The 27,084-nt window shown below is 41.2% G+C and overlaps 2 protein-coding genes across 7 annotated transcripts; both read left to right on the forward strand.

Moving 5' to 3' along the window:
• Positions 1-505: 505 nt before the first annotated feature.
• lpin1a (lipin 1a) lies at positions 506-21,535 on the forward strand. 6 transcript variants are annotated; one of them, XM_078085604.1, is made up of 23 exons: positions 506-715; positions 8,064-8,264; positions 8,775-8,870; positions 11,179-11,275; positions 11,387-11,606; positions 12,072-12,146; positions 12,355-12,447; positions 12,689-12,800; positions 13,366-13,561; positions 13,881-14,033; positions 14,287-14,380; positions 14,815-15,017; positions 15,146-15,239; positions 15,550-15,619; positions 16,967-17,059; positions 17,239-17,303; positions 17,412-17,550; positions 17,828-17,976; positions 18,064-18,150; positions 18,275-18,427; positions 18,548-18,662; positions 18,768-18,871; positions 18,976-21,535. In XM_078085604.1, the coding sequence occupies exons 1-23, from the start codon at positions 632-634 to the stop codon at positions 19,142-19,144; spliced, it is 2,862 nt and encodes a 953-aa protein (XP_077941730.1). In that variant the 5' UTR covers positions 506-631; the 3' UTR covers positions 19,145-21,535. The 6 variants fall into 6 exon arrangements, with proteins under 6 accessions (XP_077941730.1, XP_077941731.1, XP_077941733.1 ...); XM_078085603.1 differs by having other exon boundaries at positions 510-715; positions 12,686-12,800; XM_078085606.1 differs by lacking the exon at positions 506-715 and adding an exon at positions 5,187-5,355.
• Positions 21,536-23,534: 1,999 nt separating this feature from the next.
• Positions 23,535-27,059, forward strand: LOC144385349 (uncharacterized). The gene is made up of 5 exons (XM_078085544.1): positions 23,535-23,544; positions 24,244-24,542; positions 25,715-25,743; positions 25,874-26,152; positions 26,720-27,059. The coding sequence occupies exons 1-5, from the start codon at positions 23,535-23,537 to the stop codon at positions 26,781-26,783; spliced, it is 681 nt and encodes a 226-aa protein (XP_077941670.1). The 3' UTR covers positions 26,784-27,059.
• The last annotated feature ends 25 nt before the right edge of the window (positions 27,060-27,084 follow it).

Below are 27,084 nucleotides of genomic sequence, written 5' to 3' on the forward strand. Positions count from 1 at the left end.
GGCCTTGCTCTTGGACAAAAACGGCTTTAGATTTTAGACAAAAGTAACTAACTTAATTGTACTAGACCCCAGTGTGACCACAACAGTGAGCCCTTTCACTGCATATGAGAGGGTGTAGCAGGAGTTGTGCTGAAGTCAGTTTCTCCCACCTGATACTCTTCCATCCCGCTGAAATGATAGCGCTCCCTCCCTGGTTAGGGTTAATGATAAGGGGAGGTTGAACTCAAAGGACTGTACAAACGTAGTATTCTGGAGAAATAAAACACCAGTAGAATAGCATAATATATGATAATGTATGTGTAATTCAGAATGCTGCAGTGATTTGTCGTTTGGCTCAAATGCAGGTGTTGGTTGGACACGTCGGTGGCGTCAGAGGGCACCGCAAGCAGCAGCAGAGCCCCAGCAGCTCTCAACGCTCTCACATTTCCTCCAAGTACTCCATTCGCAGAACACACTCGCAGATAAATTTACACTGTCAGTATGTCGCACAAGCATCAACTACTCACATTTAGGAGTCTAAGGACTCAACCAGGACCACCCGGAGGAGCTTTAGTACCACCTGGACAATACAAATATTAAATAAGAATTAGGAGGGTAGGGAATTTAAACTGCTGTTTGCATCTGTGGAGATATGGAGCCGTGGGCCATGGAGGAAAAAGATCTGGACTTCAGCAGACACAGAGAGGATGGCAGCCCCTTCAACAGCTGGTCCTTGGTAACAAACCTAAACTTGTGCCTTGTTTCTATTACAATTTGTTAATTTAAGAAAGTGTTTCTTGAAAGACTACATTGATGATGAAAGAGAATCTCGAAGCAAGCTGTATGGGGCGGAATCTTGAGCTAAGTTGGGCGTAATAACAGCTATATAGAAAGTTTGAAAGAAAGGGTGGAATCGCTTTCATATGTAAAGGAGAGTTGTTCTAAAAAGTGCAACACAAACTTACTTAGAATAACCTGTAGTAGGGCAAGGCAATGCTATTTGTATAGCACTATTCCAACAACAAGGCGATTCAAAGTGCTTCACATAAAACCATTAGAAACATCCAAACATAATGCTTTATGTTCTACAAAAGAACATTGATTGAAACATAAAAGAAAAAACAGTCATTCATAGTAGTACTAATTGGACTGAAAGGCCTGTACAAAATGCAGAAAGACATGAGGGAGAGAAGGACATGAGCGAGAGAAGGACATGAGGGAGAGAAGGAGATGAGGGAGAGAAGGAGATGAGGGAGCCCCTCCTGCCTGGTCAGTGGTCCTTCAGTTGCTTTCCTAGAAAGAGAGGCTGAGTCCTTGACTTGGAAGTTCTGATTTAGAATGTCTACTTCAGAAAAAAACAGTGGAATTGTGCTTTTGCAGACTGTGTGCGCTACAAAGAAACTTGACAGATAAAAATCTTAATTTTTAAAAGGACTGTTATCAAACGATACGTCAACATCCGACCATTCTGTGCGTGTGTTTACAACATAACCATGTGCTAGATCAACAGCTCACTTCTCCCCGCATGACCTCAAGCCCACACAGGCATGTTACACCACAAAGGGTTGTTACGTAACAGTCCCAAAATGCAGAGGTGGTGAGCGGCTCTGTGGGTTCTGGCAGCACAGTAAGGAAACATAGGAAACTCAACCAAGTAGTTTTTATGTATATGTTTTTTTGCATGTCTGTTGGGACTCTTTTAGGAGTGGGTTCAATTGTTTGCTGGTGAAGTGGTGCTCAGGCAGCCTTCTGATTGGCTCACACAGCCCTTCCCCCCTGCCCCATCCTCCCCTCTCCCCCACCTCCATTAACTCCCCCTTGTGTTCCAATGACAAGAATGCATTCCTCACCCGAGAGTTCCTGCGAGCGATCAGACAACCCCTGAAACAGCAAACCGCCTTTTCTCTCTCTCTCTCTCTCTCTCTCTCTCTCTCTCTCTCTCTCTCTCTCTCTCTCTCTCTCTCTGTCTCTCACTCTCTCTCTCTCTCTCTCTCTCTCTCTCTCTCTCTCTCTCTCTCTCTCTCCTCTCACGTGTCCGACTGTAGTCGACCCCGCTTGGCAGTACCCGGGTATATAACACATATATCTTAGAGCACACGCATACACATGCACCAACTAAAACAGACAGACATGCTAACATGCACATATATGGACACGTACAGTTCATAAACATAAACTGTAATCAAGGAAATTAATAGATTAATATTATATATTAATTAATTAATATCTAATATTAGCAAAGCAAATTATTCTAGTTAGATATTAAACTAGTTTTCTAATCCATCTAGAAATATTTTGAGTTGTTTACCCATGATAGATTACTTTAATCCTAATTGGTGCAAATCCACCTTCACATGTAAATAAATCGGTTTTCTTCACTCTCACACCTCTATAACGTTGTCTTCACCCATTCCCACTAACAAAAACATTCTGCAAATTCTTTCTCTCTGCTTCTACATATTCTCTCTGTGCAGCCCCCCCCCCCCCTTTCCCCCTCTAGTTGGCCACTGGTTGCTCCCTGTTGAATGGCTCAGTTCTTAGAAAACCCAACACGTGTTTCCTTGTTCCCACTCCAGCTGCCTGCTGCTGAGTGTGTGTGTGTGTGTGTGTGTGTGGATCAGCTACAAAGTGAATGTTCAGCTGTTTCTCACAAACAGTATATGCAAATGTTGATTGGCAGCGGAAATGAACCCAAAGAGTCATGAACTTTATTACATGTTGTGACTGGATTTTCACACATTAACACACACGCACACATGAACCCAAAAATGCATTTTTCTCACATTGCTTGAATGTCTTTCCAACTTCTTTTGCTGCTCACATGTTGAGTGAGTAACTGTGTGTGCTGTGCGTGATTGTTGTATGAAGTGTTGTATCACATTACTATGTTGGGAGTGTAACGGGGTCGTCGATGGTTCTCAGAATCATTGAGCAACATCAACAACAACAAAAGCAATGAGACGCCGCCAGGCAAGCTTTTTTATTCCTCTAACTGGGAACTATGCGTTCGGACTCGACTGAGGTCAGGGAACAGCGCCTTACATAATCGCCCTATGATCTGATTACAGAAGTCAGCAACGTACAATACAAGTTAAACTAACTTTAATGATTTTGATTTTCAGTCATGCATTAAACCTTTACATAACACCAAAATACATGGCTGGCTTTACTGCTCAGACTATGCTCAGGAGTATATTTTGGCCTGGCAGCATCATAACTGTTGAATAAGAATAGAACATTTGCATGCCTATTTTAGCAGATCGAAAATGTCGTTGACACGCTAGAAATTATTCCATTATTGATTTCGTGTTTGTGATTGCTCTCTGCTGCAACTTACCTCTCTGCGTCAGTCTACTTTTTCAACAAAAACACATTTGCATTGCCTCTTTTTATTTACTATTACAGTCATTGCATTGGTATCAGTCTGCAGCCTTCTTGTAATTTTCTAAAGAGCATCAAATTAATAATAAGAGTGGATAAAGTAAAGTGCTTGCCCTCATAACATAATGTACTAAGAGCCATCGAGCTAACTGATGTCAACAGCGATGTTTTTTTTTAAGTATCACTGTCCCAGCATAGTGTGCTCACATTCGTCGAGTTAGCCAACACCGTTCCACGACCTTAAAAGACCGCCCTGTGGCACTCACCCACATTCTGATGAAGTGCTCCATGGCGTTGGCTGATTTTTGCTCAGCCTTCAAAACGACCTCCCCCATGAAACTGATTGACGGTTAAATTGAGCACAGACAAGTTCTCGTCAGCTTTTACAAAGAAGAAAGAATGACTGTAAACTGAGGAGATGAGAGGAGAGGAGGTGTGCGACTATGGACGGGAGGGTTGTGATTAAACCTCCCAGAACATTGTTGGCACCCGCCTAAAGAGCAACGTTGAGGAGCCTCTGAATAGTTCACCCTGCTGCCTCCTGGAGAGACATACAGAAGTAACAGCTGCAGAAAAAAGACACACTGGAACTCATCCTCCACCCTTGATTCATATTAATACATAAATAAAAACATTGTAACCTTGTTTTGGTAGACATCAATTTTCCTTAAATCAGTTTGATATTTCACTTGAGTATAAAATGATATGATCAATGTCACTTTAAAACCAGTGCCTAATCAATCTTCTCATCCAACATTATCAAACAAGTTTATTCCCTAAAATCTTTTTAATCGTGGCGGTTCCTGAATAATTTCTGTTTTTGGTGAAATGTTGCAGTATTTTGTTGTGATACATTTGATTTCCACGTTTCATGACTTGCTACATTTATTAAGCAAACAGTTTAAGTTAACCATTATTCATTCGCTTAAATGGACTCTGTTATTTCAATAAAACCCTACTAAGAATAATGAACAATTCACATGGCCTCAATGTGTCAGGGCAACAGTACAGATTTACATTTTGAAAAGTGAGACTGAGAAATTTCACGACTACAGATGCCAGTCTTTTGAATGTCATATTGCTATTCTTGTTTGCTCCACTTGTATTACTTAATAATTAGTTGATCTGATATAAATACTTACGAATCAGTTCTAAATTGTTAATAAGAAATAGCTTGACATTTATTTTGGATGTTGAATATTTTATCCCCAAGAGTTAATAAGTCATTAGTAAACAACAATGGTTGTTTGCCATTATGATGATGATAATAACTCATTATGAAGGGGATTTTAATGGTCAGATCTACAGGTGTAAATATTAGAACGTTGTTGATATGAACATTTGGTCAAAATGTTCTGGAGCTTTTTTCCAAAAACGTAGAGGTCAAATATTCATGTGAGGGGTCGTGGTTGGTTAAAGCTTAAACAACAAACCAGGTGGCTGACTGAGAAATAAACACTGCCACAACATGGTAACCATACACTAGTCGTGTAGGAGGGGTTGGAGTTGATCCATAACATATGAATAATTTATTTATTACCCATTAACAAAGTCATAACGACAACCGGTAAATCCGTTTTATAACCCTTATAGACAGTAATATATTACTTAAGTTAAAATGATTGCAGCCAAGGTTTAGGAAATGCAGAAATAGTATAACATCGCTTACAATCATACTTAAGCTTGATAAATAGAAGAAATAAATAGAAAAAAAGGTAACATCTTTTTGTCAACATTGTGTTACGTCATCGCCGCCTCAGCCAACCAGATCGCTCTGTTCGGTCGGTCGGGGGCAGTGTGGGAGGAATATTCTATCGGTGGTTTAAATAGCGAAGCAGCCTCGAGTGGAGGAGATGTCAATATTAGACTTGAGAAACGCGTCACCGACCATGTTTCCATCCGATGGCGTAACGGACTAACACACGGGAGGACGTGTTGGTGGAACGTTTGTTTGGCGCAAAGGTTTCGGAGCGAAACGCGAAATCGATAATTCATGTAAGTAGTATTGCTGGATCGTACGGAAGCCGGCCGTTAGTTGCATATTAAACATCGTAATAGTCTATATATTCGGTATTTGTAAGTGTTGGCTTGCGCGTCGATTGCCCATTGAACAATGTGCGGCTGTTTGAATGACGCTCCGGTGCAGACTGCAGCGCCTCACCCCGTGTGCAGATGTTTACATGTGGCCTGCATGATTCTACAATCACAACCTGAGAGCTATCTACCATTCATTCAGCTTCAAAACAGGCGTTTTCATGTCAACAAAAACACACGTCCATCTAAGTATGTTGCCTATTGAGGATACGGTCAAACCTAAATACAATATAATACAGATCTTCGATTGCCCTTGAAGTGATTTGGTTGTTGTGTCAGTCACAACAAAAGTATCTAACAGCTGCTCCAGAGCCATTTCATACATGTGATTGTATACATGTTCACATGATCTGTCTGTAAATCCTTTAGCTGTTCTGTCACCTCCGTCCGCCTCTCTGTTTATGTGATGCTTCACTGTCTGTGCTGTAGTGAGTGACACTAAAGAACAGTTTGTGGGGTTTGAGTGTTGTTGCTCTCATGTCTCAGAAATAACAGCAGAAGTTGCCTTTATGGTTGTAATACAATACTGAAATGGTACCGCATTACATTGAGGGAGCCTGTGCATTGTCTCGTGATTGGGTATTATATAATGGAGTAGCATCGTGATTGGCTGGAGGACTGGGCAAGGCTCAGCCGATGTGTGTGTGTGTGTGTGTGTGTGTGTGTGTGTGTGTGTGTGTGTGTGTGTGTGTGTGTGTGTGTGTGTTTGTGTGTGTGTGTGTGTGTGTGTGTGTGTGTGTGTGTGTGTGTGTGTGTGTGTGTGAGTGTGTGTTAAGGGACCCATCGGTTTGCACGTGGTCTATGTTGACAGTGATATCAGATTTGTGGCATGGCTATTAATGTGTTTTGACGTGCATGTGTGTTTGTGAGACAAATAAAAAAAAGGACAGAGGGGTCAAAAAGTTATGCAGTCGCTTCTAAAAAGTCCCACTCTGAGTTATAGGGCCATATGTCAAAGTGAATAAGGACACAATGGGCCCAAGTGACAAAACAGCAAACAGTGGTAACTGCATTTTACATTCAACAAGCAGCATTGTTGCAGTGGATAATAGACGCATCTCAGTCTTAACAGTTTCATTGGGGCTTATTTAACTGGAAAAAGCAAAGCTATATATGACTATATGACTATATATATTTATTAATTATTTTAATTGTTTATTTTTAGGTACATGAGATTGATTCACGTTTATGTACACGGTAAATACATTTATATATACATTGATATGATGTAAGCAGAAGTAGCATGAAGCTCAGTCTGGACACATCGGTTAAATCACAGTGTGGTAGTGTGTTGTGTAGCTGTAGCGAACAGGTCTGAACTAGTCTTAGCTGATGTTAAGATTAAGTGCACCCTCCCTCGGATCTGGAGTGCAACAGAATAATGCTGGGTCATTAGAGGCAAAGAGGCTCATTCTGAGATTAACAATAATTGATGGGCGTTAATATATCACTCTCTTCATGTTAGTGTTCTCACATGGTCTGCCAAAATATAGAGCCATCGATCCCACGGGCACGCTGTGATAATGTGTGGGTATGTTGGGGGGGGTGTATCTTGGGACAGCACAAACAGTTGGCAGGTGGATATAAAAAGGGACAGACAGTTAGTTTTGTGATAAAATATTTTGTGCCTGTGTGTGTGTGTGTTTATACATTTATCCGTTATTCAAAGTTTCCTCTTAAAATGTACTAACCACCCATTTCTCCAGAACGCTCCGTCGTTGTTTGTTTTTTCTCCTTTCCTTTAGAAATGCAATATTTTTCTCTTACCTTTTCAGTCCTCTCTTTCTGCTGCAATGTACAAAAAATGAATCAGTTTGACACATGCGCTCATCGATGTCATAAATGCACTAATAAGCTGGTGTAGAATGTAGTCTGACATGTGCATTGTACATAATTACAGATTACCTTTGTTCAAGTATTTGTATAAAAGAATGAAATATCTACTTATTTATTCATTTATTTTAAATGATACTAATGACTTCTCCTGGAAATATATTTTCTTATTATTTACTCTCTCTGAACACAAAATCAACAACCACTCATCTCACAGCCCAGTGAATGTGTTTCCCTGCCTCTCCGGGCCGTGTTTGGCATTCTAGAAAGAGCATTAGAGGCTCTGGATCAGAGACTGGCACAGAAACATATGATTACTCTCGTCCCAGATGGAGGGCATTTGCATTCCAAAAATATACAAACCAGCTTCTTTTTTTTTTCTACGGAAAAGCTGAATGTTTTCACATCCACGCACCCACGTACAAATTGAAAAAACAACACGCTGAGCAACGGCAGAAGAATAAAGTCATTGTTTATGACGAAGACCACGAAGACTGCTCAGCCGGCATGTGTGGGCACTCATTGGACCCAGTGGATCAATAATGTATTTCAATGTGGCAGGAAGGCCGTACACAAACATCTCATCTGTCAAGAGTTTGATCCCTGACAGTTAACAGGTCCACTGGGGGGGATTTGCCCTGTCTGAGTGTGCTGCGTGCCATGCAAATGTAGATAAAACCTTATTTAATGGTAACAAAAATAAAGTAAAGTCGTCTTTTGGGAAATGAAATCAAGCTAAACTCCACCTTCCTCTTTCCTTCCCGATCTGTCTCCAGTTAGAGACCATGAACTACGTGGGTCAGTTGGCGGGCCAGGTATTTGTGCAGGTCAAGGAGCTTTACAGGGGACTGAACCCTGCGACGCTGTCCGGATGCATAGACGTCATCGTGGTCCGGCAGCCCGACGGCTCCCTGCATTGCTCCCCCTTCCACGTACGCTTCGGCAAGATGGGTGTCCTGCGCTCTCGTGAGAAAGTGGTGAGATTATGGTTTGCTGCCTCGCTCACACTTTGACTCTTCTTTTTCTTTTCAATCGCACACGTACGGTGTAGTTTTGTCAGAGGCCGTTGCTCCCGCTTCTATTGTAACAACAGCATGAAAGCACAGGGAGATGAAAAAATAAGTTTTACAGGCAAAGTATTTGGCATTCAAATATGTAGATATGCTTGTTATTACAAATGTACACATAACAGGAAAAATCCGGATTAACTTTGTATGTGTAACCCAGTAATGTTTTTCATAAAGCCAGAAACCATGTTGTAATAGCTGAAAATCCAACAGTAGTACATTACAATGCTGCATTATTAATGCAAGCATTTTTACATATTTATGGGTAATTTAAAAGTGGCACACACACAAAAATACAGTAATTTCTATGATAAGACAGACAATACACATGACTGAATATGTTGACTCAGAATCCTAAATCGACAGTGTCATTCAGATTAAAAACACGTACATTTTAAGAACTGTTATCCTCTTCTGCAGGTGGACATAGAAATTAACGGAGAGCCAGTGAGTTTGCACATGAAGCTGGGGGAGAACGGAGAGGCCTTCTTCGTTGAAGAGGCTGAGAACCCAATGGTGAGTCATTGCTCTCAGTTAACACAAGCAAATCTAGGTTGGATCATAACTCAGCAATACAAAGATCTAATGTGCCGGTGGGGTAAAAATAAAAAACACTAGAAAGTGCTCGGTTGGATTGCTACAGATACACGTCGTTGTCATTATCTCAGGTCTGCTGGTGAGACTTGAGCCCCTCTTCTCCAGTAGTCCGCAATGCAACATGAGACCTCGAGCAGCAGTTCTAGGAAACGGCTGCTCTATACTTCAAACTCTTTTAATAGTCATACAGGATTAGTTTGGCGATTGGCGATAAATTGTTTTATTTTACAAAATAAAGTTAGAGTTGTACAGAAATGCAAAACCACACGTTTCTGTAAATCAACATCACCTTAATGGAACCATTATAAGTAAATGAGAGCGTCTCTTGGGATTCATATTCTTAGTCATTGTCAACAGCAGCCTATAGGCTACAATTTACAATGGCCTGGTTTGATTTAAGTGTGTTTATACTTTGAAAGCTTAAAAATTATATATGAACTAGCAAATCCAGTTTGAAATATCAAATGCTACAGCAATTTATGCTGCTTTGCAGCACTAATAATTGAATTTGTCAGGATGCCACAAATTGCATGTTTCGATGTATTCCATAAGCAAATAAGCTTGATCCTTTAAAAACCTGCAGAACTAGTGCAGGTTTGGTGCAACAAATTCATTCTACTGTAAGCAACACAGTACAGTGGGACAAGTAAACGATAAGGAGGAAGTGTAGGGATGGAAAGGAGAGACAGAAAAGAGACAAAGTCAACTAATTCAAAAATTGAAACGTTCAAAAGCAGATCAAATGATGTGATCAGATGAAGAAACTGATACTGGCAGCAAGATTGATGTCTTTACCAAAGGACACATGGTGAAGGACCATTTGGAAATTTGTGCTGTCTTCGGACACTTTTTTTTACTCCAATTTTCAAAGTATGAGTTATCAGTTAAAGTAGAATCATAGAGGATTTGGGTAACTTCTCAAAACAATACAAAAGCCCCATGCAGCGAAATTGCTTTCTATTCAGTGGCAATAGATCATGTTGCATGGATGCGAGGCTTCATGGGAAGTTGGAGGATCAGGGGCACGACGGGGAAGGAAGGAAAAATGTATCAGTGGTGAGCAGGAACAGAGTTGGCTACAATTCACAGTTCGGAGTTAAGAGGAATATTTCTTAATCTGAAAGGATCTAGTTCTTAATCTGAAGAAATAGATTGCACTAATCCTTCTTTGATGATTTACTGTCTGATTGGGAGAGTTTCTCCAACAGTCGTGGGTGCACTTTTTTTCCTACAAGAATATTATAAAGCCTCAGTTCTCAATGGATGGGAAAACAAAGTATGTTAATTGAATGCATTTTAGAGTTTATCGAATTCAAAGAAACGCTGAGAATTATTTGTAAATTCTCTAAAACACGTCCGTCTCACTGTCCAGGCCCTCGGTCAAAATCCTTCTCCTAACGTTCTCTCCGCACAGTGGAAAACTAGCAGAAGGATATTTATAGCTACGCCAAAGTCACTTTCCCTGCTTTCAGCTGCACGCGGACTGGGCTGAAACAGGCAAACAGCTCCGTTTTGAATGGAAAAAGATCAACAACATTTTTAGGGAACTATTTGGCATCGAGCCAAATCTGCTGTCCCTCCTCCAGTACACATTTCCCTCTACTCTCTCTGAGGACATGTTGCGGCTTGTGTAGTTAATCCCGCCCAGGAGACTTCCTCTATAGGCTGGAACATCAGGAATCTCTGAATATGTTTGGTAACAAATCCCCATGATGTCATTTATCTCAATGTGGTTACATTGAAAGCCTCTATTTAATGATTAAAAGTCATTAAACCGTTTTGTCTTTTTTTGCAGGGTAAGGAGAAGTATTAAGAAATGTATTGCGGCTCAGCTTAACAAATTTAATTATTATTGTTTTTTTGTCTCGCTTTGAAAGTAAGTTATGTAAAGTAGTTAAGATTGAGAATGAAGCATCTAAAATCATTTAAATATATGCTCAGCGCAGATGACCTGGAAAAGTGCCCACCTTGAGCCCCTTCTCTCACCACTCAAAATTAATTGAGTTGTGTGGCAGGCACGTGTCAGTCTGCATCTTTCCCTCTCTGTATCCGCGTGCGTCTCTATTTGCCTAGCTGCTGCTTTAGACTCTTTATTTTCTACTTTTTCCCACATTGCAGATTTTAATTATTTCACATGAAATGCAGTTAATTGCATCTTGACCAGGAAGTGAATTATGCCTTATGACCAATGACCTTGAATGACGACGTCTCGTTTCTATGTTGACAGGAAATAGTTCCGTCCTACCTAGCAACATCACCCATCATGTCAACGGGGGCAGAGTTAATGGAGTCCCAGTTGGGCAGGCGCAGTTCTCGTCACCATGGTAGGCCCTGTTTAAAAGAGAGGAAATTTGGGAACATGTGAAAACGTGTGTGTGTGTTTGTGTGTTTGTGCTTTCCTAACAGTTTACCTGCCACTGTATCACGTCATATAGATGCCATCCCCTGCAGCTCAATCCCCATCCAGAGCCCGGGACAGCAGCCGAGTGATGGAGGGATTATCAAGAAGAGGAGGAAGAGGAGGAAGAAGAGGCCAGAGGCAGGCGGGGGGGGAGGAGGAAGGAGGAGAGAGGAGAGCGGGGAGGAGTTCTCTGAGGATCAGGACATGTTCACTATTGACTTGAGCTCGGATGAGGAGAGAGAGGGGGACAACAGGTGTGTATGTGTGAGTACAAGTGACAGATAGTTTAGTTCGTATTGTTGATATGTTGTTGTTGTTGATGGTGTGCAAGATATTATAATGAATCATGTTGATGGCTCAAATTAAATGATTATGAACAATTCACGTAGATGAGAATTACTGTAATGTGCATGTCAACATTCTTATGCAAGTTTGCGTTGGTGATTGTGTGTGCATCCCTTTGAAAACCAGCCAGTTGTTCAATGGCTCTTTGTTTAAGAATTTGAACCACATGTTAGCGTTTGAAAATTACAGACTGCAAAAATGTGTGGATACAAAGTTCCAAAGTAAGAAAAAGATAAACACACAGTTCTTCTGAACATTTTCATGAGCATAAACAAAGCTGCTTGTTTGACTTTTTAGACTTGATGCACAGGCTGTGAAGTAATGTGCGTTTGCATAGAGGTGACATCTCCCTGCGTGCGTGTGTTTGTCTTCAGACCTGCGTATGGAGATCAGGGGTCGATAGCCAACACAAATACAAACCACAGCCCTGATTGGATCTGTTCACAGAGGTATTCCTTTGACACAAATCAACTAAACTCTCACACGTAACTGTTTCATTAACTCTTCCTATCCCCTATTTCCTTTGTTATGTTCCATTTATCTTGTACAAAGCATTTAATATATTTTAGTACATAATGATTATTTACTGTTCCTCACTCCCTCTTTCTGTCTACTCATTTGTTCCGTGTCTTTCTGTGTCTTTCTATCTTTCTTTAGTCAGATGATTAAGGAAACTCTCTCAATCCCTCCAACCTGTGGTCTGTCCATCTCTTGTCCGCAGACGACTTCTCACTTTTCCACTCCTCTTAGGTATCATCTACAATTTGTCCCTCACTTAATGCTGCAAAGTACTTGATGAAAGAAAAATGTGGATTTTGACATTTTGAAATTATAAAATTTGCATTGTTTAGGATGTACTGTATAGTTATATTTGTTTAGATATTCATTTATATATATTTATATATTCATCATGTATTTCAAAGGTACGTTATCTGTCCAAAAAAAAAGAGTAAAAATGGATATAATTAAGTGTCTTTCACTTTCCCAGCAGCCATGAAAATTCTAGGTCTTCAACACCAAAGAGCGACTCAGAGCTGACCAATCAGAGCAAAGACAACCCTGAGATGTTGTGGACTTGGGGGGAACTTCCACAAGCTGCTCAGGTTTTTACACACACACGCAGATACACACATTTTAAGTGAATTAGCTTAGCATGAAGTTTTTTCTGCAAGTTTGTATGCCATGTTTCAAAGAAATGAAATATAATGTGTTCATAAGTGAACTTAGAGTTTCTGTTCAGTGGAATTTGTTAACAAGGGACAGAAATTCCTATTTCAGGTTGCTGGCTCTAGCCACATATTTACTATGAGTGGTATCAATCTTCTAAAATATGTAAATAAGTGTTGTAAGAGCCCGAAGTGGATATATACTTTGGCATGACGCCCCCTTTCTTTTCTTTTCTCATATTGACGTCATGTTTACAGCAGGTGCACCTTAGATGGGCTGATTAGGCACGAGGGCACAGTTTTTCAAACGGGGGACAGAATATGTTTTTTAACATGGTGTGTCTGCAGCTCAATTGCGGCTTAATAATGTTCGCGACGGAAGGAACGCCGCTACAAGTGTATTTCCGTAAATGAAAAACTACACGTAGGGTTAGGGTAGAAACATATTTCCACAGAAGACAAAAATATTGGGTGACAAGTCTGATCTCTTTCTCTTTCCCAGCCCTCCTTCTTGACTTCCCTCCAGAAGAAGGACCCGGCCGTAGCGGTCTCCATCCCAGTGTCTGCCGACACTCATTTCAGAGCGATCAGTGACACGGAGACTCCCTCCTTCACCCTCCATGCCCCCCAGCCAGGGGAGACTGCTGCTGGTGGGGCCGAGGACACTGACCCCACCAAGACTGTGGACACGGCTGAAGGTGAGCATTGTAGCTTTATTGTGAGAAGTATTCCCTAAAATTCAACAGAATCATATTATAGCCTAAAATATTTAGGTTAATTTATTCTGTTGGTAACATCTTTGTGTCTAACTCTAGAGTTGTTGCTTGTTGCTTGTTAGCATTTACCTGGTTGAATCATGAATAACCTGAACTGCCTAATTCGATTAGGGAACAAAAGAATGATTGAACTGCAGGATCCAAATTTAAAAGAGGATCACGTTATCCTCACGTTATCGGTGTATTTTGGTGACCCATCAGCTGGTTTTAATTGATTCTAAACTCTGTTTTCTTGCTGAAGTGAGCGAGGTGGAAAGTTTCGGGCCATCGTGTCCAGAGATGGAGGGCTTCACAGCCTGCTCAGTGTCTCCCAGGATTCTCCTTGATCGTCGTGATGAATTTGAGAATAGAGGAAGTCCCATTAGAAGTACAGATTCTCCGTCCAAGAGGAAAGGTATAAGTGCTCATGGAATTTGGGATGCCAAAAGTCTGTTTGTAATGTTAGTTTTATGCACATATTCTGCCAATGTAAAATGTTTGGCTGGGGGTGTTATTTGTGTATGGGTCGGTGTCTGAGGCAAAAGCTGCATGGAGTAATGCAGGACAGTGAGAACACAAAAAAAAAATATATATGTATATATATATATTATATATGCTTCATTATCATACTAATACAACTGGCTATGTGTAATGTCATCCTTTATTAGAAAAGAGAAGCCAACACCTTGGTTCTGATGGCGTGTACCTGGACGACCTTACAGAGCTGGAGCCTGAAGTAGCTGCTCTGTACTTCCCCAAAAGGTTCCGTAAGCTACATTTGCATGTATAAATGTGTGCATGCTTTCATTTGTTAAGTATATTCCATTCAAATACACGTGCCTACTTCATAAAGATCTTTCGTGTGCTGTAATTCTCCCTTTTTTGACTGTATGCATTATATTACATTACATCATCTATTTTACGTACGAGAAAAAAAGTGCAGGATCCATGAAGATACACACAAATATGCTGAGCTACTTCAAGTCCTACATTTAGAAATAATCAGAGTTTTTAGAGATTTGTATTCTCAACATTAATTATTACAGTGAAATAGTTTTGGTGGCCGCGGTGAGCTGTTTAAAGCTACTTTACAAAACTGACAGTGTATTTAACGTCCCTGCAGGCTGGTGTTTAATTGACCTATACGTCACAACCATTATTTTCAAACATGTATGTGTGTTTCCCTCTTTCCTCAGTGACGGAGGCAGCAGCTCAATGAGAGGGGACTCCGAGCTGATGATGGTGATGGGAGTGCGCAGTGCCAATCAGTCCCCACAGTCGGTGGGCAGCAGCGGGGTGGACAGCGGCGTGGACAGTCTGTCCGACCAGGTCGGGGACCTGCCTCACGTGGCCATATCTCTGTGCGGAGGACTCACTGACAACAGCGAGATAACAAGAGGTGGGGAAAAGGAATGCACAAAAAATAAGGTTCAAGTTCTGCTCTGTCCTCGTGATCAATGGCGTCCATCAACCTGTGAATCTTCTTGCCTTCATATGCACTGTGTTTGTGTGTATTTAACGTCACAGAGCAGTTCCAGGAAAGGGCAATTTCCTTCCAGAAGTTCTCTGAAAATCCTTCTATAATCGACGACCCTAACCTGGTGGTCAAGATAGGAAGCAAGTATGTACAGCTACACTATAGCTACTCACTACTTAAGTGCCGTTCACATTAGAACTGGCAATACCTATTGAGCTAAACGGAATAGTTACTCATTTGGGGCAATCCGCTTGTTTGATTTCTTGCCTGAAATACATAAAATACATCTGTCTTATGTTTACTTTAAATGAGAAGTTAGCGATGGCAGCTGGGGAGCATTTTTAGCACAAAGACCGGAGAGGACATATGTATTTATGTGTACGACAGGTGTCTTTCGTCAGAAAGAACTGAGGTGTAAAACAGCGCTCATAGCGCCCTCTCTTATCTTTTGTAGGTACTACAACTGGAGCACAGCGGCTCCTGTCATGTTGGCCATGCAGGTCTATCAGAAGCCGCTGCCACAGGTAAGACCGACGCAGTAATACGTAGATATTCACATTCATTTGTTTCCTTTATGTTTTATAACATGAGTTTATGGATTCGGTATTTATTTAAATAAAGGTATATACAGTTATATCATCAAAATGAACTTGTATCAAACGTATAACACAGTGTATTATATTACTTCATGATTGTTACTGCTGCATTACTTTGTAATCTATAAAATGCACTCACTACAGCTCTCAGATAAATACACTAGGCTACATTATTTCTCACTTAATTTGAATTAATAGCACTTAAAATTGCTGTTGTGTGACGTTGAAAAAATCAAGTGAAGTACAAATGCCTCAAATTGTAATGATGCACAGTAAGCCCTCTTTGCTTTTTATTGTGGAATTCAAATAAAAACACCAGGGACTACACATTCCTGTCCTAACGTAAATCTGTACCGTATAGAATGAATATTTGGAGTTTCTAGGCAACGATATTATATTATATGATTACTTTAATTTTATAATTCATTTGTGTGTGGTGCTGTGGTGGTGTATTGCACAACTTCCCCCAACACTTTCTCACTTTACTGCCAGCATTTTGCAATTATTAATTAGTATTAATTGTCTCTAATCCGACGTGTCACAGTTTTGTCAACTGCGAGTGTCCTCTCTTAATTTCATGAAAGGCCAATCAGATTCTATGTGTGTTCACATTTGTTTCTGGCTCGCAAAGTAATAAAACATTTTTAGTTATTGTAAAAATTCAATTTGATTATTCGCAGTGGACAAAGCTGACAGTATTGTTATTGATACTAATAATATCATGTGTTTATCCCCCGCCTTATTTTTTCTGTGTCCCAACATCCATGCAATCTTTGTGTGTACCAAGTGTTGGTGTCTGAGCTACGTGTTTTCTGCTTTCGGCCTCTTCTCATACTGCCTCCCCGGTCTGTTTGGCTCCGGCGCCTCGCAGCCTGTACGATGTTTTCTTGCTTTACTCGAGCGTCACGCCGTGTCTTTGACTGTTTGTTTTTTCGCCATCAGTGTTCACCACTGGCCACCATGTCTCTCTCTCCTGTCTGTGTGCTTTCCCTACTGCTCCAGTCCCAGCATTCACTCCCTCCCCTTAAGGTTTTACTTTGCAACCTTTTCTCTTTTTGTTTGTGTATCATTTAAAATCCACCTGTACACATCTTCATTTTGCATATTTAGTTGGAGTTTTGTGTGGTTTTTCTACATGATCGTACTTTTTTTGTGCTTTCCCGTCATTTGATTAAGGATTTACTTGTGTTTTGTGCATCACTTTGTTTTGAGTTATTTTTATATCAGTTTTGAGTTGCATTTTCAGTCAGTTTGTATGTGCATGGTTGTCTGCAGGCTTCAGTGGAGAACATCATGAAGGAGAAGATGCCAAAGAAAGGAGGACGCTGGTGGTTCTCATGGAGGAGCCGGAATAGCGACTCCAAATCAGTAAGTGCAGATATACACATTTTATAAGTGAGCTTTGTATGAAGCCCTTTTACAGTTTACACTATAAATAGTGTCAAATAGGTCAAATGAAGGCAAAGGTTTCTAGACTCACAATAACACGCCAAACAATGTTTCGGTTGATTAAACCAGTTTTGAACTTTGACATTTGTGCACCTCAGGAATCAGTGACTGAAGCGGGTGGAGACAGTGGAGAGAGCTCACTCGCTCTGCCCGCAGGAAACAGGTAACTTCTCATTTTCTTTTTTCTCTTTTAAAACAAAACAATTCCCTCTCGTCGCCCCTAATTTGCTTCCGTTTTCAAAGTCCCACCAAGTTGGTTGCCCTTTTTCAGGATGAAGGACGAGTCATCCTCCAGTGATGAGGACCACGCATCATCCATTCAGGCGTCAGGATCCTGCCAATCAGAGCTTCCTGGGAGTTCTGGCAGCGTCTGTTTTAAGAAGACGCTTCGGCTAACCTCGGAGCAACTGGTATGTATTACTGCTGCTGGTTTTATTGACCCTGATGAGAATAAAACATGCCGATAAGTCAGTTGATAAGGCAGCTTTTGCATATTTCATTTAATGACAGAGCAAGACACAAATGCAGACAAAGTGTCTTGTTACTTATACAACAAGCATGGATATGTTGTCTGCCCTTGGACCAATCACTTTCAATCACAAAAGGGTTGCAATGGACGGAAAGGTGTGGCTTTATGGATCACGGTATCTATCACTGCACTGGAGTGAATCTGTTGTGTGTTTACAGGCCAGCCTGCAGCTGAAGGAAGGTCCTAATGACGTGGTGTTCAGTGTGACCACTCAGTATCAGGGCACCTGTCGTTGCCACGGCACCATCTATCTTTGGAGCTGGGATGACAAGATAGTCATCTCGGATATAGATGGCACCATTACCAGGTAAGGCCGATTCAGGGTGGGTGGTTTGCCTCTTTAAGTGTATCTGTGTTTATTGTGTGATGCAGCTTTTATTTTGTCCCGCTGTAGGTCAGACACCCTGGGTCACATCCTGCCCACACTGGGCAAAGACTGGACCCACCAGGGCATTGCACGGCTCTACCACAAAGTCAGCCTGTGAGTCATACTTTTTAATTTGCAATCATAAAAAAATTCTTAAGTTGAATCATTTAGTCTTATCATTAGTCTACAAATGGAATCTGGCTGCACATTTAAGCACAAGCACTGTCTGGTGTCACAGGAATGGGTATAAATTCATGTACTGCTCAGCGAGGGCCATTGGCATGGCCGACATGACACGAGGATATCTGCACTGGGTCAACGAGAGGGGGACCATGCTGCCAATAGGCCCGGTGCTGCTCAGTCCCAGCAGCCTTTTCTCTGCCTTACACAGGTCAGCTACACACGCCCAATACGAAATGCTACTCTGAAGTAGTACGAATTTGGTATTAATCAAGGAAAACCTTTTTCCAGTGGAGCTCATGTTTGTTCTATTTCCTGTTATGTTGTTCAGGGAGGTGATTGAGAAGAAACCGGAGAAGTTTAAGATTGAATGTCTCTCAGACATAAAGCAGCTGTTCTTCCCCAACACGGAGCCTTTCTATGCTGCTTTCGGCAACAGAGCGACGGTGAGACGGCTGCACGTGAACATGTACAAAAGCGTGTACTTTCTCATCATTTGGTTGGTACTTCTTGTTCAGTAGTCGTGCTGATTGTTTAATGTGTGATTTCAGGATGTGTATTCCTATAAGGAGGTGGGCGTTCCTCTGAACCGGATTTTCACTGTCAATCCCAAGGGAGAGCTGATACAGGAGCATGCCAAAACCAATATCTCTTCGTAAGCTATATTGTCTCTTTCGCATGTGATCTGACTCTGGATCCATGTGTTTACGGATTTGACGTCTCAATTATGCTTAAAGTCTGAAATCATCTCCCTCTCAGCTTCGGGCGTCTGTGCGAGATGGTTGACCACGACTTCCCGGTCCTGGATCTAGAAGGGGAAGCAGACGTCCAGTGCGCTGACACGTTCGAGCAGGTCAACTACTGGCGCGAACAAATTCCTGACGGCACCAAACAGCAAGAAGACCCAGTGACACTTGAGACACGCTGAGAAAATGTGTTATTGAGAACGCTGCGTGCGAGGCTCGGGCCGGAGGGTTCCTGACTTACCGTGAAGGCGACAGCCCAGTTTCAGAGTGAAGCTGTTGGTCATTTTAAAATCAAAGAACCTTTTCTGATAAATGACTGAACCGCCAGCTCACTCAAGGATCAGAGACTTCAGATACGATACTGCGACTACTGATTCAGAGACAAACCACCTTGAACAGCATCAGTGAACAGAGCGCACACAGATGTTGTTACGGAGTTCACGGTTCATAAAAAATAAGCCCAACAATTTCTTTTTATGAAGAAATCGCTGCTGAATTTCAACACTAACTAGCTCAGGAATCAGGAAACATTTATTGCCAAAATATGTCAAACGTACCAGGAATTTGTCTTGGCGGTTGGTGCGTGGCAGTAGACAGTGTAACAATAGACAACAAGACAGCAGTTCACAAGTGATAAAATAAAGTAAAATGAAATGCTAATGCAATGGGTTAGTAGAATAAGGCTATGGGTTAGTATAAAACAAGAGAATAAAGTTAGAGTTAAAAATTTAAAATATTAAAAAAGTTCAAAAATATTAAGCATAAAGTGCACTAGCGAACAAACAGCTAACTGACAGATTGCTCAACACAGTGAAACAGTCATATATCATTCATTTTAAAGTGCACTGAGTCACACTGCACTGAACCTGGGATCAATATTTGGTCATCCCTTCTCGTATCACCTTGAAAAAGCCTATTTTAAAATAGTCAACCCCGAAAAGTTTACCTAAATATTGGTTTAATTCCACTGAAATGTAAGGACTCACCATACAAATCAGATAACAACACAGATATATTACACCACCAGATTCTCTGCCAGACAACAATCAAAAATCAATAATAAAACATAGATGACATGTACCTTTCAGCTTTTAGAATCTCAAACCTGTTGGTGCATCTCTCATTTTAAGTAAGCAAATTATACATTTGACTCCATATGCAATAGTATATACACCAAATAGTTAGAGGAGATAGTTAGCCTTGGTTTCACTTGGCGCAGATATGCAGGTGTAAATCTTTCCAAGTACAATACAGCACTTAAAAAACACCTAACATAGCACGACACAACATTACATAGAATAAAAGCCGACCAGAACAAGCAAATAGATCACAGCTACTGTATGCAATGACATTCTAAGGCAAACTTCTTTGCAGGTCCAGTTAAATGTGTGTTGGTCTTCTAACTGTGCTACTGTGAAAGATGTGGCTGTGGCACATTTCCTCATGCTCCTTGAAGAAGCACAAGATGGATGCAGGTCAATGCAAGTGACTCCCAGTGAAAATGCTAGAATGTAGAATAAAAGTGACCCAGCATGTATGTTATTACATATAATTATTTATCAATGCAATTACTGTAGAAGAGCATATCGGACCTATGGTCATATTTTTACAGTTTTGTGGAGTTCTTGCTATTCAGATTAGTAAACTTTTATCTACAGAACTAATCAGTGATCTAATTTAACATTATAAATGCAGCATCTTCAAACACTGACAGTTTTTGTCTTCACTAACACGTCTATTTTTGTTATTGATTTTTTTCATTTGTTTCTATTTATTAAATAAAATAATAATATAATATCTACTTTACTGCATTTATGTGAGATGGAAGCCTGGCTGTTTCATTTGCATAACGTGTCTTATTTTCAAATGTTTAAAATCTTTCCAAATTTAAGAAGTCATCTGAAAAATTGCCCAAATCAGAGTTTAAAATGAGAGAATTTAAAATGGATATTTGATGTGTCCTATATTGGATAAAAAAGACAGATGTGTACTCTGATTTACTTTAGCTAAAAGAACTAGTCGGGAGTTGCCCTTCTGAACTCGTGTTAATTTGCCGTTGGGGAGACCAGTGTAAATTGTTTTAACAAAAAAAGATGCGTTTGTCGCACGCTGATGTAAAAATACGATGCATAACTATTTAGACGAATGTCACCTGATCTTTGTAGTGAAGCGCATCGCTCGAGTACTGTCTTCATTGTCAAACACATAAACACATGTCAACTTGCCCAAAACACACAGTTCATACACACAGTTTACACTCAAAAGATCATTCTGTCATTCTTAGAGATAGATTTCTTCTTCTTAAGGAACCCAATGATTCCCAAACATTTAAATGAAATCATCTGTTTTTTGATTATCACTTGATTCTTTCTGTGAAAGATGTACAGAAACTGACCAGTGATGCAGTGTGTCTCTGTGTTGACATGGATCTTGATCCAGTTTTTCTTTCCCGTTTCAAGATGATGCACTGTGAAGCAGCCTACCGAGCAGTATGCAGCATAATGTTAACAACATAGTTTGAATAAATCTGTACAATCAATTTTTTTATAATAAACTCAAAGGTGATTTCTCTATTTTGTTTGACTCTTCCATTGTACATAATGAACGTATTTTAATGTTGCTACATTTGAAACTTAAAAAAAACCCTGAACGCTGCTATTGTGTAGGTTGAAAAACATGAGGGCGCACAGATGTGTCAATCAATCAAAAGCTTGTCTTGCTTCCCCTTTCTCTCTCTCAAACTATTTAATCACATTCCTTCCTCATGAGACCCGTCCCAACGGAGCTGCCCCCGTCCACACAGACACACACACAGAGAGAAGTTTGGCCGTCTTTTAGGAGTCCACCATTTTGGACTGGAAAGCCAAGAATTGCTAATGTTGTTGATTCGTTGTTTCAACAAACGAAGCTTATTGTCTGCACTCAATGATTATTTTTCTTTTGATGTCTATTATGCATAATGTGGCACTGGATGCTGTTAACTGTTAACCACAACACATGCATGACAGACTCAAAATAAGGCTTTGATTGACACAAAGGTGTTCTATTTCACAGAGACTGCACTACCAAAGAACTCTTTCAGCAAATTAACAATGTTAATATGTATACGTTTAAGTGAAAAATACCTTTATCTGGCACAGGAAGTATTCTGTTTGTCCTCATGGTTACTGGCCCTTTCACCCCCCTGGAGAAAACCTTGGCCAGGTTGAAAACAATGACAGTATAACAGTATGTATTTATATTCTTGAATGATGTCTTTCATCACAGTACATGTCAATAAAGGAAGTTAATCTACCAAAGCACGAATAATGCTTGGTGGATTAGTACTGGTTGTGTTCAAAATGAACTGATCGTTCCAAAATCCTCAATCCTGAGGACGCTCCAGATGTGGACTTTTTACAAGAGCTAATACTGAGCTTCAGCACAGAGCGACGAGACTGCACAGGGTCTGCATTTCTTCATGTTCTCATCAACGACAGGTTTGCTTGAGATTTGACAGTTCACATTTAAATGAAGCTTCACATTACATTAGGTTATTATGTTATAAAGCAGCTCTTATTTGAACAAATGGGCAGCACGCTGTTGACCGAGTAGCATATAAGATTATCAACAAGTCCTGACTTCAGGATTAGTACGACATGTTGGAGATATGGCTGACATACATCCGGGCCGCTGAAGTCTGTGTCGATATTGTGGATAATTGACTTGTTCTGGCATGACATGACATACCATATTAGTTTTGTCATGACATACTTGACTACATATTATGACACACTATACTATTACTTTTCACTATACTATTACTTTTACCGTTATTACTACTATCTGTGAGATATATTACAGTATGGCTTTTGTATGGCTTTTTATATAATATGTAATAAAAGACGCCCTCCAGATAATTTATATATATATAATCTATGACATATTGTCTATTGTTTAGTTTTATTTTTTATTTACCAAGTGAATTCATTGATTTGGGGGCTTTGCAGGGCTCATGTTGTCCATGTTTCTGTCTGTTTCACCTTCATCTCCCTCCGTTTTTGTCTACATGCAGGTAACCATATCATTGGCTGTGATATTAGACATGTAAATTATTAAACATGTGTATAACTTTTCTTTTTAAACAAGAGAGTGGCATCATTTGAACTTGAAAATATAATGTAAATACTCTTAATCATAAACTGTTCTGTTTTCAATTAAAGTGTTGAATACAGAATGATGTGATCCCGTCCTTATTCTTGTCCCCTGCAGAAGAGCCTTGGCTGCCCTTGACATTTTGTTTTTACCATGTGAGCTCCTGTTTCAGCAGTAAACAACATTAAGTACAAATGACACTAAGCGCCGTGTCCTCACTTTAAGAGGACAGCATGTGAGACATAGCACTGGTAGATTTTGTAATATGAGCAGGGAATAGGATGTTATTTAAATAAGGCCAGTGGTCTACCCTTCCTTTTTACCCCCACCCCCCAAACAACTTGTCATAGGTCATATCAGGTCATATTTTGAATAATTTACTAAAGAAGGAAAGTAAACTATAACTTAGAGTGAGTCCACTCTGAGTCCATCTTAAAAATGTTTGGGGGTACGAACACTTTAATAGTCATGACATCAAAAGAAAGTTTCTTGTCTCGCAGTGGGTTCAGATTGGTAGTTGCTTATTTTCTTGTAGAAAAATGCTACAATACAATATGATTTGTATTATGTAAAAGTGTTCTTGTGAAACTTGTACAAAAAGAGTAAATTACGAGTTGTCTGCCTTACATTGAAAGGCCTCGTAAATTGCTCACACTCTTGACCCAATGGGGTCAAAATGTAAATCTGAAAAATAATTAGCCTGGAGAAAACATGCAAAAATAGAAATATACAGCATACGATCACCTCTTCTGTTGCAGTAAAAGATCAACGGATGATCAATCACAAAATGCACAATTCTTAACTGATAGTTTAGTTACTACAGGACTGCAAAAACATACTGTGAATAAGAAAAACTCCACCAACCATTTGTTTCGTCATTAGTGGTTCATATGCAGTTAATAACAAAATGTTATATCTATATCTAATTTATTTAAGTACTTGTTCTCCATATATTTGCAAAATATGAAAGACAATGTCAATAGTGCAGAAGTATTGATGACAAACTGATGCAAACAATCAAATCAAATTCAAATTTTGAGGACTCTCCGTGTTTGTAATCGAAGAAGAGGCAGGTTGAAAGTCACTCCTGAGTACAAAGCGCTGGTGAACACGCATGTGCTCCGTGACACGGTACTGACGTGAGAAGGTCATAGGGCAGCGGGAGCAGGAGAAGGGCCGCACGCCGAGGTGGCTGCGCACGTGCCTATTCAGAGAGCCCCGCTGGCTGAAGCGCCGGTCGCACAGAGAGCACTGGAAAGAGGGCTGAACGGGAGTTGGCTGGCGATCTGGTACATTCGTCGGCCAGCAGGCAGACGGCGCAGAGTCCGGCGCACCAGGAGGCGAACAGACCCTCGTGGTACTGGTCTGGTTTCCAGCGTCGTTAGGATCGGAAACCACCCCTGCAAACCCGGCTTCACGTATGACTTCAGCTCCTGGCCTGCTTTGGTCTGTAGCAACACATTTTCTTCCATCAAAATTTGTTTTTGTGTCAAACTGTGCTTCAGATATTACTTCATTCCATGCCTCTTCTTCATTGTTCCGAAATCTGTTGGGAAAGGTTGCTTTTTGTCTGCATGCATTAGCGACTAGCGAGTCAGAAGGTTTGGCCCCGATGTCCGGCAGTAAAATCTGGTCTGTTGTCCCTGTGGCAAAGTGCTGCCTCCGAGGCCTGTAACCAAAGGTACCAACCTCCTCCTCATCACTGGACTGGTCTCAATGGACGGGGCGGGACACATTGTGGTCCACAGACATTGTAAAAGTGAGGTGTGGCTCTGTGGTGCAGTGGCTGGTCTGCATATGTGTCTCTGCTGAACTGTGCTCTTCTTTAGCTCCTCCCTCTGAGGACAAATGTCCACAGTGTGAGTCACCTCCCGTGGCGGAGTTACGTACAGGAGGCGGGAGCGAGGCTCTCGGATCTTGTGAGTGAATTAACTGCTCCCGCGCTGCTGTTGCCATGCGGACATTCTGGCCTTCAGAACAATCCAGTCGCCGATGTTTGGAGGCGAAATCATCCGAACTCAGATCGGTTTCATACTGCGACCCTCTGGTGGAATTGCAACAATTCTTACTCTGCGACACTGAATCATCCCTAAAATATTTGATTTTATTCTTGCTCTGAAACAAATCACAATGAGCACGGCAATCATTATCAACTGTCATTTTTGGCAAAGCATTGCTCACATGTTCATCATTCCGTCCTATCAAACAATGATTATTGCTGCTGTTTGCTAGGACGTCGGAGTGCTCTGAACCGTCCCTGTAATCCCAGATCCGTGTCCCATTATGGTGCTTTCCCTCTCTGTTATCCCGATCACAGCGGTATCCTGACTCATGAAGGTATTTGTGTGTGACGCCTCCAGCCTTGCTGTCTGCGCTTCCCTGTCGTGAGTCGGGGGCCCTGCTGGAGGTGACTGAGGCCTGAGATGCTCCGTGGTAAGGATGAGGGATTGTTGCCAGCTCGAGCATAGCTGCTCTAGTGCTGTGACATATCACAGGCACCGCCCCAGAGTACAGATGTGGTGACGAGGAGGAGGAGAAGGAAGAGGAGGAGGAGGAGCATGCTGAATGGGAATGAGCTGGATGTAACAGATCCTTTTGCACCTCTTTGTCCACTCCAGATACCCTGCACATTTCAGCAATGCAAGAGGTATTTTGAATCAAATCCTGAGGTGTCAGATAAGTAACTTGTCTGCAGTTGCCTGTATTTATACTGCTTTCAGATGTACTACAACAGGTGCTGGCATTACTGAAAGAGCTTGCATCTTTTTTGTCCTCAGTCCGCCGCCAAGCCCTCAGAGCCTCCTGCAGTTCGTCCATCTGCAGGTAGCGAGCGGCAATGAGCAAGTTGTGATACTGCTGCTGGTTGCGGCTGTGCGGCAAAGCCCCCGTGTATATGAAGTCCAAAAGAAGCGGCAGTACAGCGTCGGACAGACACGGAGCCTTCAGTTCCACCAAGGCACCAGCCGAGGACAAGATAGATGCCAACACCGGACTGGACGCTGCCAGGACACACCTGGTGGAGGAAAGAGCTGCTCAATACGGGACGCTAGATCATTGTAAGACTCCCACTTATTTTTATTACTACACCAATACCTAGTGGTTAATGTCCATGTGGCTGACCTGTGTGCAGAGTGGAGATGACCAGGGTTCTGTCTCTGTCTGACCACGCAGTCACAGAACTGAGCTACTTCTCTTTGACGGTTCAGATTTGCCAACAGCATCACAGCGTGGCTGCCAGCAACCGGGGCACAGGGTCCCACCTGAGTACAGGGCTCAGTCATTAGTGGTTATTGCTCCTCACATTACGAGATGGAACAAAAGAATGCCACAGAAGAAGGTCAAATTAGCTCCAGCAATGCTCCAGTCGTTTCTTTTTATAAGATTGAACATATTTGATTACTTTTGCTGAAAGCTTAAACAGGTAATAGACTGTCAAGGTTTAGCGGTTTGTCGTCCAATTACATACGGCAATACATACTTGTCTTACTGTCACATCGCATCAAGATGAAAAAGAAAAAAATACCCAGATACCTGTGTATGTCAGAGTAGTCGCTGCACTAACACAGACTATTTGAAGATGTACGTCAAGTCTAAATGATTCTCTTACCTTCATGGTACACAAGGAGAGGAGCAACGGACGTCCACTGTGTGCAGTGCAAAGCTCCTGCAGGTGTTGCCTGCAGCTGAATGAAGAGAAGAACCTCGGCGCTGTATAGTCCCGGTCTACTCTCTACGCACACTGTACACATCAGAGAAAAAAATCACACACTCCTTTATAAGGAGCGCTCTCGTCTAACGTTACAATCCGGTTGTGGACAGTGTGGAGATATACGGAGACAAACCCACAGGACTGCAGCAAACAGAGACAGTATTTATATGAACATCCCAAGAATATTGTATCAGGGAAGACATTTTAGTATCAAGTATCCACATATGCAGTGAATAAAGAAATAAGTACCAGAACCGTGTCTGTCATACATACATATGA

The sequence above is a fragment of the Gasterosteus aculeatus genome, chromosome 12 (genome assembly GCF_964276395.1).
Source record: "Gasterosteus aculeatus chromosome 12, fGasAcu3.hap1.1, whole genome shotgun sequence".
Taxonomy (NCBI): domain Eukaryota; kingdom Metazoa; phylum Chordata; class Actinopteri; order Perciformes; family Gasterosteidae; genus Gasterosteus; species Gasterosteus aculeatus.

What these genes read in the sequence shown, in the direction of transcription:
- lpin1a (XM_078085603.1), top strand. Translation starts at nt 632, where the DNA reads ATGGAGCCGTGGGCCATGGAGGAAAAAGATCTGGACTTCAGCAGACAC. An exon ending in AAGAGGCTGAGAACCCAATG is followed by an intron (nt 8,871 to 11,178) that starts GTGAGTCATTGC and finishes CTATGTTGACAG; the next exon opens with GAAATAGTTCCGTCCTACCT. An exon ending in GCTCTGTACTTCCCCAAAAG is followed by an intron (nt 14,381 to 14,814) that starts GTTCCGTAAGCT and finishes CTCTTTCCTCAG; the next exon opens with TGACGGAGGCAGCAGCTCAA.
- LOC144385349 (XM_078085544.1), top strand. An exon ending in ACATTTCAGCAATGCAAGAG is followed by an intron (nt 25,744 to 25,873) that starts GTATTTTGAATC and finishes TTTTGTCCTCAG; the next exon opens with TCCGCCGCCAAGCCCTCAGA. An exon ending in ATACGGGACGCTAGATCATT is followed by an intron (nt 26,153 to 26,719) that starts GTAAGACTCCCA and finishes ATGGTACACAAG; the next exon opens with GAGAGGAGCAACGGACGTCC.